This window comes from Brassica napus, chromosome A6, assembly GCF_020379485.1.
Source record: "Brassica napus cultivar Da-Ae chromosome A6, Da-Ae, whole genome shotgun sequence".
NCBI classification, from domain to species: domain Eukaryota; kingdom Viridiplantae; phylum Streptophyta; class Magnoliopsida; order Brassicales; family Brassicaceae; genus Brassica; species Brassica napus.
Window position 1 is genome coordinate 17,636,841 of NC_063439.1, and position 12,282 is coordinate 17,649,122.

Genomic DNA, 12,282 nt, shown 5'->3' on the forward strand with positions numbered 1-12,282 from the left:
GGTGGGGAGTATGGAAAATTAATTGAATGGAATACGAACCACCGAGGGACTGGTGGGGAGTATGGGAAAACGCGGCGGCCGTAGCGTTCAAAAACGGCAGGGTAAGAATAGAGGCGCCGGTAAGATTGAGTCACACCGAGTCTTGACGGGAAGGGGTCGTAATACACTGCAAGGGGTATAGACTACATCCAAGGGAACCGGATGCCGAGTGTACAAGGGCAGGCGACTCCACAGGAACGCAGCAAGAAAAAGGGAGGGTTGGTCCGCTTGAGCTGTGTAGGTCCTAGAGTTCTAGGATGATTAGAGTCTTAAATAATAAACCGATTTATGTGAATTGAGTGATGACTGAGTTCATTACATTACTTGATTTCGTGAAATGAAACTTTAATAGCTAGTTAAGAATTGGATGTAGTGACTAGTCGGTTCTCGTTTCGCATTGAGCAGTATAGAGGCTCATGGGGGAGACTGGTCTAGAATCGCTTCACTGAGTATTCATACTCACCCCTCTTTTTTTCTCTCCCTTTTGGAGAACTATAAGTGGAAGTGTCGATGGTAAGAACGGAAACGCACCTGAAGCTCATGGGACCAGAAACGAGACACACGGAGATGTCGGGAAAGTAGATATGTGTGTCCTCAACCCCGCGCCCAGGAACCCCGGTTGGAAATGGGGAAGAGACAGGTGTTTCAATCTAGGTCGTTTTTATTCGGGACTGTTCGATTAAGAGGCGTGGTCTTCTGCTTCCCATGTAGATTCATAGGCCCTGTTCGGTAAAGGATCGCAGCGTCAACGTCAAGCATTCAAAATAATGCCTAATTGTAAGTTTGTCCAGGTTTAAGGATGTAGAGAATAAATGGTGGCGACACCCACACTCAACTACAAAGGCAATTCCGATGAAAGCTATTTTATTCAGCATCTCTAATATCAGTGGCAACACTCCATAAGAAAACACAACTACATCCTTTTAATTCCGTACTGACGCAGCGACAACGTAAAGAAAAGGGCTAATGTATCGTTCATTGACCATTATCTATTCTATTAAAATAAAAATCATAAATTCATTTTACATGTGATATTTTATGTTGGACATTATTTAGAAAGTTTATCAAACGTACATAAATTCATTGTAATATCTTTTAATATTTTTATTTTTATTTTTATTTTTATATTTAAAATAAAATAAATATTTATTTAATAAAATTATAACAAAATCTTTTCAGAATCATTTTAAAAATTATTTCCAAAATTTATTAATTTAAATTTTTGTTATCATAAAATATAATTAGAAATTAAAATTTAATTTAGTTTTGATTTATAAAGAAAATTTTAAATTGTAGACAATTAAGTTTATCAAATGTACATAACTTCATTATAATATCTTTTATGATCTCTATTTTTATTTAAAATAAAATAAATATTTATTTAAGAAAATTATAGCACAATATTTTAAAAATCTTTCCAGAATCATTTTAAAAATTATTTCCGAAAATTTATTAATTTAAATTTTGGTTATCATAAAATATAATCAGAAATTTAAATTTAAAATTTATAAATGAAAATTAAAAATTATATAAAATATTTTAGAGATAATATCAACTTAAATTATTACCTTCCAAAAAATACATTTTACAAATATTTTAATTTTTTTTGTTGGAAATCAATATCCATTTCTATTTAATTTTTAAAATAAAAATATCTTATTTATTAAACACATAAATCATGACTTATTACATGTATGTTTTTTAATTTAAACTATCTCTTAGAGGTCACAACTTAAATGCTTATATTATGTAACACTAGGCTTGGCCCGGGATACGCCCGGGTTTTTGTTTAAATTTTGATTTTTATTAAATATTTTGTACGTATGTTTACTTTGATATATAAATATTATAATATATTATAAAAATATAAATAGCTAAAAAAATTATAAAATCACTTTCAGTTATTTATTATTTATGTCTTACAAATTTCAAACATTTTAATATCCAAATGTCTGATATTTTTATTATTGGAAATTATATATAAGGTGATGAGCAAAATATAAAAAAAATTGATTAAATTTTAGTTATTTGTTTGATTGGTTGGGTTGTAAAAATGTTTCATTTCACTTAATTGTTTTTTATAAATTTCGGTTCCAATTATTCTCTTAGTAATTTAATTGACCCTCACTTTTAAATATACAATCCTTTTAAAATATTTTTTTTATTAAAACACTGGTTTAAAATTGTAATATCTTTCTACATTAAAAACTTACAACTACGTCACTAAAACCTAAAATTTACCAACTAAATTCTTACAACAAATGTTTTTGCACCTACATCCCCAACTGTTTAGACCCATGATCTAAATATTCATTTATCTTAATTATATAAATTTTGATGCAAAACTTTTTTATATGAACAAATCACACATAATTTTATTTAAGTTATGATCTGTATGGCTGGAATACTTATTAACCTGAAGGCTCTAAAGGTGTAAGCCAAAGATCACTTTTTTTCTTAAAAATGTTAAAGAAGAGACATTATGGCCTGGTCCATTCACGAAGCGTTATCTAACAATAATAAAAGGAGAATAAGCTCAATGTTTAGCTATGCCACATAGACAAATTAATTCAGACCAATCACAGTGCTATATTATGCCATGTCATCTACTGCAGTGAACCCTATAGCTTTCGTAGCCGACTGGTCGCCTTATTTTTGATCATTTTCCTAGGAGAAACCCAGCAGCTTTTACCTCTTTACCTTCTCCTCTGTAACATCAACGAATCATAATCCTGATCCATAAAGCTCCATTATTTAGTGCAATCAGTATATAATCTATCTCTTACCCTCCTATTTTGCTGAGAAGAAAATGACCTAGAATCTATCTTTTCCAGGTTCTGCCAATGTCATCAACTCTAGATCAAGTAGGCTCTCATCTCTCCGCCTCTAATTTTGTTTTGTGTCTTCAAATATGAATTCATAGCGCTCCACATAGATGATCATATCGCCTCTGCTTTTCAGAGATCATCGGAGAGGTTAGAAACATTTGGACCACACACACGTAATATAGGCTCGCCTTTGAAAAAAAACGCTTATAACAAGAATCGCATCCTGAGTGAAGTCACAAAGGTTTTGAATCCGGTGCACCTGATCCATCGTTGCCTCCGCATCTATGCTGTAAGTACCCTGTAAATATTCTTCTCTGTTTTTTTTTAAAACTATATTCTTCTCTGTTTCGTCATGAGTTTCATATAATCGCAGCAATGAACTTTTATAGGAAGGAGAAGTAAATACGCCGACAGAGAAGATGGAGAAAGATCTGCTTATTTCTCTATCGCAGGTACATATTAGTCAACTATCCAATCAATTGTCTAATCATGTTCTTTGAAGCTTTGAGATTCTGAAAGACAGTATTGAGTCTGATTCCTTCAAGTTATTGAGAGAAATTCATTGTTGGATTAGTGAAGTTAACCTTAATTCTACTGGGGTTAGTTCCTTGGTTCGATCACTCTGGTTGCAACTACCACACACAGCTAACACATCGAACATATGTATTGCAAAGTATTCAGCTTCATCTAAACTTAAAGCATATATTTCATGTACGTTATGAAACATTGTTTCCAGATTCCTGCCTAACATCAGTACAACTTCGCATGGACGTGACGGTTTGACTTAGTGCGTTTGATGGACTATCACGGGAACTTCACCAGAATCTTGAAAGCTTTGGTATTGATGGATACTTATGTAACCATCATTTTCAGGTAGGCTATTTCTCAATGCCACATCTAAGTTAAATGATCTAACATTAACTTTTACTTTGACAAAGAGACGGCTGCAAGCAATAGTTTATATGGCGAGTAAGAATTTGAGACGCCAAACTTTCTTTAATAATTCCATAGTCCGGTCTCTCTTATTCACTACATAAATCACACATTGTAGGTAAGGGTCAGTGATACAGTAACTTCATTTAAGTACCCTTGTGTCCAGAAGATTGAATTTCTAACACTAGGATCCTTGGTTTAAAAAAGCGCTCGCCTTTGGCGCCATGGCGCTAGGTGAGGTCTAGCGATGTCCTCATCGCCTCAGCACCTCAAGGCGTGGCAACTTACATAAAGCGAGCGCTTTCTACGCTTTCTTACTAAACCTAAGGCTCCTAAAGCGACGCGTTATTTGGTTTTAAGTCAAACTGAATTGGTTTGCCAAATTTAAACTGCTAAATTGAGTTAGATTTGTAACACATCTTTGGCGTCACATAAAAGCCCTTTTCAAACCCTAAGTTAGTCTTATATACCGTAACTTAAGTTTAAAGTTAGGGTTCCATGTGCTATTGTTCTTCTCTCTATTTCACGGCTTTGATGTTTGACGTTTCTCCTGATATTTTTGTTCACTAGTAAGTACTCTGTTTTGCACTTTGGTTCTAAACTTGTATTCTATCTATACCTATATTTTTGCACTATATTTTTTGCCTTCACACACAAAGCGCTCGCTTTGTGTCGCCATGGCGTAAGGCGAGAGGCGAGACACTCATCGCCTCACCTCGCCATGCGCCATTTTAAACCAAGCTAGGATCTCAGCGCATATGTTCTAAACTTCCCACAACAGGTACAAATTTTTTTTCAAATTTTATACTTCGAATCTCTACTATATACATATAAATCTTAGTACCATGCTTTCATTCATTTGCGTTCCATCTGCAATGTTTGTAACCCAACTTTAAATTTTTGTTCTTAAACATAAAACTTGGGAGAGGTTGGTATTAGCTTCTGCGCTCGATGACGTTGCTAATATTCGAAGAGGCTTTTATTAACTGAATAAACCCGATACCTTAGATATGGGACATGCCCAAACGAAGTCCGTTTGATGTGTGATACCCGAATCCATTGCCTTTAGCCCCATTTGCCAACTTGATACTAAAATCATGCAAATATCCAAGACCACTATAAAGAACATTTATGTTATTTTTCAGGAAAATTCCTTTGGGGGGGTGTATTGAATTAAGGGGTTTGGGAGATTTTGGAGTGTTTAAATTTTGGTGAGATTTAGGTGTGTTTTGAAGTGATTTGACAGATTTTTGTAAAAAATTAAAAATTAAAATAAAATTTTACTGGAAATTTTAGAATTATTTAGGTGATTTGGCAAGATATTTACTGAAAATTTTAGAATTCTTTAGGTGATTTGAAATAATAATATTTAACTCATAATATTTTCTCCACTGTTGAGAAAATCAATTCTCAAATACGCAGATCTATGAAATAAGTACGTACTAGATTTTGACCCGCGCTTGAAAGCGCGGGTTTGATTTTGTTTTACTTTTCATAATTATGAAATTTAGGGTTTGAATCATATAATTTTGAAGATTATATCACTAATATATATGTCATTTGCGTAAGCACAATTAATTTGTATGAAATTAGATCACGCGTTTGCATTTTTGAAGTTTGGTCGAAATTTGTTTGAAGATTCATTTGTGTGTAAAAATAGTATAACAATTTAAAACTGAGATAAATATAGTGTTATTAGTAACGATTTATGTTACATTTAATTGTATGTCTATTAACAATCAAACTACCAATTATAAAACCAAGTATTAGAATATTTTTAATTTTTTTATATAAAAGTATCTATAATGTAAATCTAAACTACAATTTACTATTTTATAAGAGTATCAGAGACATATGTTCCATTATTAAAAGTTATATTTTAAAAAGAATGTTTTATTCACATATATTTTTGCAAGTTATGTTCTTAAGTATTTGGACTTTATTCTATTTTTAAATTTAATGTGGGTCTCAATTTAATTATGTTTAACTTTTTGGTTTTATTAATTTGGGGTTTATCTGTGTTAGAAATTAATTGTGTAGTTGATGGTACTATGCTCCTTGCGGGTAAAATGAATATTTCGATGTTTTTATAAGTGGAGGAATGAATATTTCGATAAAGTTATGTTATAATAGGTTGTGCTTTGGTTTTGGTTCATGTAATTTATTTTGTTTGGGTAGAGTGGTTTAGCAATCGATGATTTAAATGGTTAAGAATAAATAATAATGTATCCAATTTGATAGTTAGAGTAAAAATCGCTTATATATAGGTAAAATATCTTGTCACATATTGTTATAATATATAGGAGAAGTCCAAAAAAATAAAAAATAAAAGAGTCCAAACAACTTTTTTAAGTAGATTTATTAAAACTCCTTTCCTTTTAATAGTATTGATAGTTCTAATCATGTGAACACAAGAATACATTTCAAAGTTCACTTTTTTTCCCTTTTGTATTCATGAGTGTGGATGCTAGCTTATCTTTCTCTTCTTGATTAATCAGTGTTTCTGAAATAGTTGATTTATGTTGTGTTTGTTTGTGGTAACCTGTCCCTAGCTTGCATCGTGGTAATGACATCTCCCTTTTCTTTCATCATTATGCTCCATATTCATCTGTGTAGGTTAGCTTCCATGGTCTGATTAGATACTTTGTTCATGATGATCTTATAGAGTGGGATGTCTTTCATCAATGAACCATTTCTAGCTTCAGTTATTGCAGGTGATCTAGGCTGTCTGATTTCATCCGAGAATTTGTTTTCAAGTTCCATCTCTTCAAACAGCCTGCGGTCTCTGCTTCTGTGCCAAGAGCGCTTCTTCTCTGCTTTCCAAGCCTCTTCTTTTCCCTAACAACTGCTTGCTCAATGCTTTTAGTTCTTTACTTCATTTCCTGCAATAGCACAATTCCATTGTCTTGGTTGGTACTGCTATACCCTTTAGGCTCTTCAGATATTACCGCTTCTGGATACTCACCATCATGAAGAAATTGAAAGAGTTTAGCTACTGAGGAATATAGAGGTATATATGCAACATGCTCATGTTTCACCAAATGGAAGGCACTAACAAGGTTCAGCAATAAAAGTTAATCGCTAGAGGTGACATGTCATTTATAATGATACTAATATGTTTATCTAATTATCTGTCTACAACAATCTCCCTTTTCCCACTAACAATTGGTGTTGCCATCACTATGACGTATACATACTTTCTAAATGAAACACAGTGGAAAATTTTAGTAATCTCAAGGGGAAAACACTCAAAAAAAGTTTATGTCCATAATTTTATGAAAATCAACAAAAGACTTGTGACTCAGAGCTTACTGCCAAACCGGTGAAAAAAACATGACTTTCTCTTTGCCAGCTATTATTTTCTTTGTGGAAACTAAATAATTGTCATTAGAAATAGTCTAAAAATAAGAAAAAAAAAACGTTGTTGCAATCAAGATTACATATGTGTAGCATCTGCCCACATAGTTGCTGCAATATTTGCTCTCCAATTATTAGCATTCACTCTTTGTTGTTCTTGAGTACCTTGAAAATTTTCATCAGCATTGTTCTCCTCTTCGCCTTCTTCTTCATCTCTACTTTCTTCAACAACTACTTCTTCAGGAAGAAACATATCTGAACGGCATTCCTTACGAAGATAGTTGTGTAAAACAACACATGCAAGTACTAACTCTGCTTGCGTCTTATACGGAAATGGTGGTGCACATTTGAAGATGAGAAATCTAGATTTAAAGATGCCAAAAATTCTCTCTATCACATTTCTCAAGCTTGAATGACGATGGTTGAACAACTCATTTTGATTTACCGGATCTTTTCCTTGTCCTCTAAAATCTTGAAGATGATAACGGGTACTTCAATATGGAGCTAGAAAATTACGACGATTAGCATATCCACAATCGACCAAATAAAACTTTCCTGAAATTTTAGAATGTATATAAATATGAGAAATACGTAAATTAACATAAGATTTTTTATCATAAGCAAAATATGTACCTTCTGGAACTTTTAGTCGGTTGCTACTTCTTGTTAAAGCATCTTGTAATACTTTTGCATCATGAGCTGAGCCTTCCCATCCACTAAGAACATACATGAATTCTAAATCAAAGTTACATGCAGCTAAAATATTTTGAGATAGTTGTCCTTTTCTGTTACGATAACTAGATGAATCTTTTCCAGTTATCATTGCAAGAATATGTGTACCATCAATAGCTCCAATGCAGTCCTAAGAAAAATATGAAGTCAGTGTTAAAATTTAATTACACCTAAAGAATACCAAAAAAAAAACTATTTACCTTAAAGTAAGGATAAAACCTTGTGCTGTCTCTTATGTTTGGAGGCACTGTAGTTCCAGGTTTAGCTATATAGCTTGAAGCAAGTTCATTTAATACCTTGAGAATTGTATTAAATCTCCTACTTATTGAGAAACGTGACTTCTTGAATCTATCTTGAGCTTGAATATATCTTGAATTTTGACCAACAATAAACAGAAATGTGGCCAACATTTCTTCGACTGAAACGTATCTTGTATCTTTTACTCCCATCCGTTCTCTAATAATAGAGCATAGCTTCAGAAAAACATCCGGATACATACGATATAAATGTCGAAAATGAGCAGGATCTTCAACCAATGCATTTTGTATGTATTCATGTCCAAGTCTTGTAGTTGATCTTCTAATTGGGTGTTGTATTTGCAAAATCTGCGAAGTCAAATACCGGATCTTTGCGATGATGGACAAAACCAGGATCATAATATCAACATCTGTTTTAAAATTTGCCATCTTCTTTCTTTTCTTCCTAGCTTGTACCTCTTCACTTGCATACACAACATGATTCATTGTATATCCCCCCTACACAAGAAATCATTAAAAATTATATAATTGTAATTTGGAAAGTATGATACAAAAATCATTCATAAACTCACAAGAAAGCAAAGCGGCGGAGAGAACACTCTTCTTTCTCTAGAAGGATGAGGACAAATAAATGTACATGTAACCCTCACTCCACCCGCCAAATTTGACCGCCAAATTAAAACACAACCTTTGTTGGTTTAAGAAATCCACTTCATAAGGAAATCTCTTTTTTTTTTTTTGTTATTTATTTGCTAGATTCTTCGGCTGTATATGGTAACAACATAAAGATATTGGAACAAATCAAGCATAACAAAATCTAAACATCTGAATTGTTGAGAAACAAGATAGCGAAGAAATTGATAAGGTCAAATAAAATTAATAAAGGTAAAGGTAACAACCATCCCACCGCCAAATTTGACCGCCAAATTAAAACAGAGTCTTTGTTGGTGTAAGTAAACCTTATAATGATATCTATACGTTTCTTCAAGAAAAAGCATTTTTGTAGGAGCAGAAAATATTTTATTTAATGATCTGAAACTAGATAAATAAATAAAAAAAACATTGAATCGTTGCTAAACCAATGAAAGAACCATAGCAATTTGCTAAAAGTAATAATAAAAACTCAAAACCTAAGAAAACTGAAAAGCTCCACAAATGGAAAAATCACCCATAACACTTCAACCCTTTGTCAATGCATTGAACCTCATCAACTTTGTTTACGAAGATTTTGTTTTATCCATCCACGACGATCAGCTACAGACATCTTCACGAATCCAGATTTCATGCCTAAACTGTGAACAAGAGTCATAGCTTCATACCGTAAATCATCATCCAAATCAGGAATTTCGTTGATAGCATCCCACACATTGTTAGCTTTGTCCTTAGCTTCTTTCTCTTCATCTTCTTTTTCCCATCGTTTCTGTATCATGCCAAAGATTTGGCTACTGATTTCTGTCACCTCCTCACAAGCCTTATCTAAATAAGAATCAGTTCTGGCTTTCTTTCTTAGGGGAAGTTTTTCTCCCGTACTTTTTTCTAATGAAGAAAAAACTACGTTTTCATAACCTTGTTGGTGTATTATATCTTCTCCACTATTCATCATCTCGACAAAACTTATATCATTTGCCCTCTCACTGTCTTCAATTTGAGAGTTAAAAGGATTAACATCATCACCTAACCCCACAGCATTCTGCCCTCTTGCAGTGTTTTGTCCAAATATCATTTGTAACTCCTCAAAATCTTCAAATGAATCATCACGCAAGTATTTATTATTGGGATTAGCCTAATTTAAAAAGAAAAATATCATTACAATAAGAATCATGCATATAATCAACATCAAAATATTCATAAATTTTTAGAGATAATTTATACCTTTAAATAGACTTTCCATACTTCATCATCTGCTGTGAACTTGTTTGTTTCAGGGTCCCACCCAAAACCAGAGTTACAACGAAGAAAATCTGTCAAATTATGGTACCTGGTTTTCAGGATCTTCATCCTATTTTTGTAGTGGCCATATGTTTTCTTCGATCCAAGTTGTTGGCGTAGAACTGATAATACTCTTGTCTCGAAAGTTAGCTTATTGAATTTACCACTAGCATCACGGAAACCATTGTTGATCGCATCCACCAGTGAGCGTAATAACAATCTGTTTTCAGGTCCAGACCATGAATGATATTGACCCTTACCTTTTGCATCTTGGGAATCTCCCATTGTATGGAAGGTAACTAATCACAAAGTACAACAGGGATGGTAAGAACATTATGCAAAGAATACTATATATATTCATGAAAACATAACAAAGTATTAAAACAAACGCGGATGTAAAATAAAGTAAATAAAAATACTACTCACTATGATAGAAAAGAGGATGATCTTTGAATTCAATAACAATTTGGAAGCCTCTCCCTTTAGAATATAAGATAACTACGTGATATTGAACACATATATACACTGATATCTAACAACCTAACCCTAATAAATAACTAAGAAGCCCATGATTATATTTTGTCAGAAAACAGCCCATCAGGCATCAAGTCCAAGCTAATGTTTTTTTTTCTCAGAAAACAACCCATAATTATGTTTTGCTCGATGATGATTATGAACAGAGAGAAAAAAGGAACAAACCTTGCAAGGTTGAGGACACGGTGGATGTCAAAAGATAAGAAACAGAGCTTGATTCATGTCATATAACAACAATAAGAGACTAGTTCCTTGAAGGTTGGCCTCCAAGATCGATCCTTTTAATTGGGTAGCTGCGCGTGAAGTTGTGGTGGAGGACGGGGACATCATGAGTGAAGAAGAAGCCACAACAAGGCTGCATCCAGTCCATGAGAGGATGAAACCAGCCTAACGAGGCTGCATCGAGTCCATGTGTTCATACATATATTCAAAATGTATTAATTAATTTATTTCAAATATCTTCAAATAACATCTATAGAGATGTTATTTTACAAGACCTATTTTTAACTAAAAAAAACGTGAAGTCTCCTAAAATCTGTATCACAAATTTTTCTTGTTAAATATTGTTTTCAATTGAATAACAGGAGATTTGATATAGTTTATACAAATTGTTAATTGAATAACAAGGGATTGTAAGAGAATTGAAATCACTTTTCATAAATCACATATTGAATAACAGGAGATTTTAAAAGAGTTTTTAAAATAATTGATTGAATAATAGGGGATTTTAATAAAATCCCAAAATCTCCTAAAATCAATAATTCAATACACCCCCCTTAGTAGTTTTTTAAAAGAAAATGACAATTTACCAACTTGATACTACTTTTTTTTTAACAACAAAAGTGTTTTTTTCCCCATCTGGTTTCATTAAAACATTAAAAGATACAAAGGTGAAATACAGAACCGGCGGAACATTCGGAACATCCACGGAAGCTAATGCCCATAGAGGGAAACAAGAACCCAAACAACCGGGCTACATACCAACATCATGAACTTAAACTAAATACCTACACTCTTTTTGTGAAACTCATAAGCAAACACCCATAAATAAAAGAACAGACTTAATAGCCAATGACTAGCCGGAATCCTTGCAACAACGCAACACGTATGACAGCTTCAAACAGAGCAGAACCCTCATCTGAACCACCTGTTCATGATGACAACAGCCACACCTCTTCAACACAATCAAGACAACAACCAGGATGAAACATCACCCACCGGAGCACTTACTCAACCGCACCATAAGCTGGAAACCCCCATGCCTCAATCTCTTTATATTGCTTTACCCAAAAGCCACGAGGAAGACATAGACCAAAAGAAGACCAGAAGAAACACTATTTCAAAAAGTGGGAGACAGTCTCCTTTGAACCTGAGAGACTAATAGGAGTTCAGAAACAACCTATTTCTCAAGGACCATAACCTCCAATTGCTCACTACACACGGCCACGTTACTGCAACACCGTTGCTGAACCAAAGACCAACTAAGACAAGTTCAAAACCCATGAGATTCAACCCCTTGGCCAGAGGTACACAAACCTGATGGAGAGACACCAGAATGGAACTGAGGAGCTCTCACTACCACTTGAAACACAACACTCCGGCCGAATCTGGAACCCGGAAAAAGCAGATCTGAAAACTAGATCAAACCTGCAAAATCCAGAAACCCAGATCTA

At 33.5% G+C, this 12,282-nt stretch overlaps 1 protein-coding gene across 1 annotated transcript; it reads right to left on the reverse strand.

Moving 5' to 3' along the window:
- Positions 1-4,050: 4,050 nt before the first annotated feature.
- On the reverse strand, positions 4,051-11,009 carry LOC106427256 (uncharacterized protein At2g29880-like). The gene is made up of 3 exons (XM_013867983.3): positions 10,019-11,009; positions 7,791-9,929; positions 4,051-7,712 (listed from the first exon to the last, which is right to left on the reverse strand). Exons 1-2 carry the CDS (start codon positions 10,358-10,360, stop codon positions 9,354-9,356), a joined length of 918 nt encoding a protein of 305 aa, XP_013723437.1. The 5' UTR covers positions 10,361-11,009; the 3' UTR covers positions 4,051-7,712; positions 7,791-9,353.
- Positions 11,010-12,282: the final 1,273 nt, after the last annotated feature.

What these genes read in the sequence shown, in the direction of transcription:
- LOC106427256 (XM_013867983.3), bottom strand. Translation starts at nt 10,360, where the DNA reads ATGGGAGATTCCCAAGATGCAAAAGGTAAGGGTCAATATCATTCATGG. An exon ending in TATGGAAAGTCTATTTAAAG is followed by an intron (nt 9,930 to 10,018) that starts GTATAAATTATC and finishes TTTTTAAATTAG; the next exon opens with GCTAATCCCAATAATAAATA.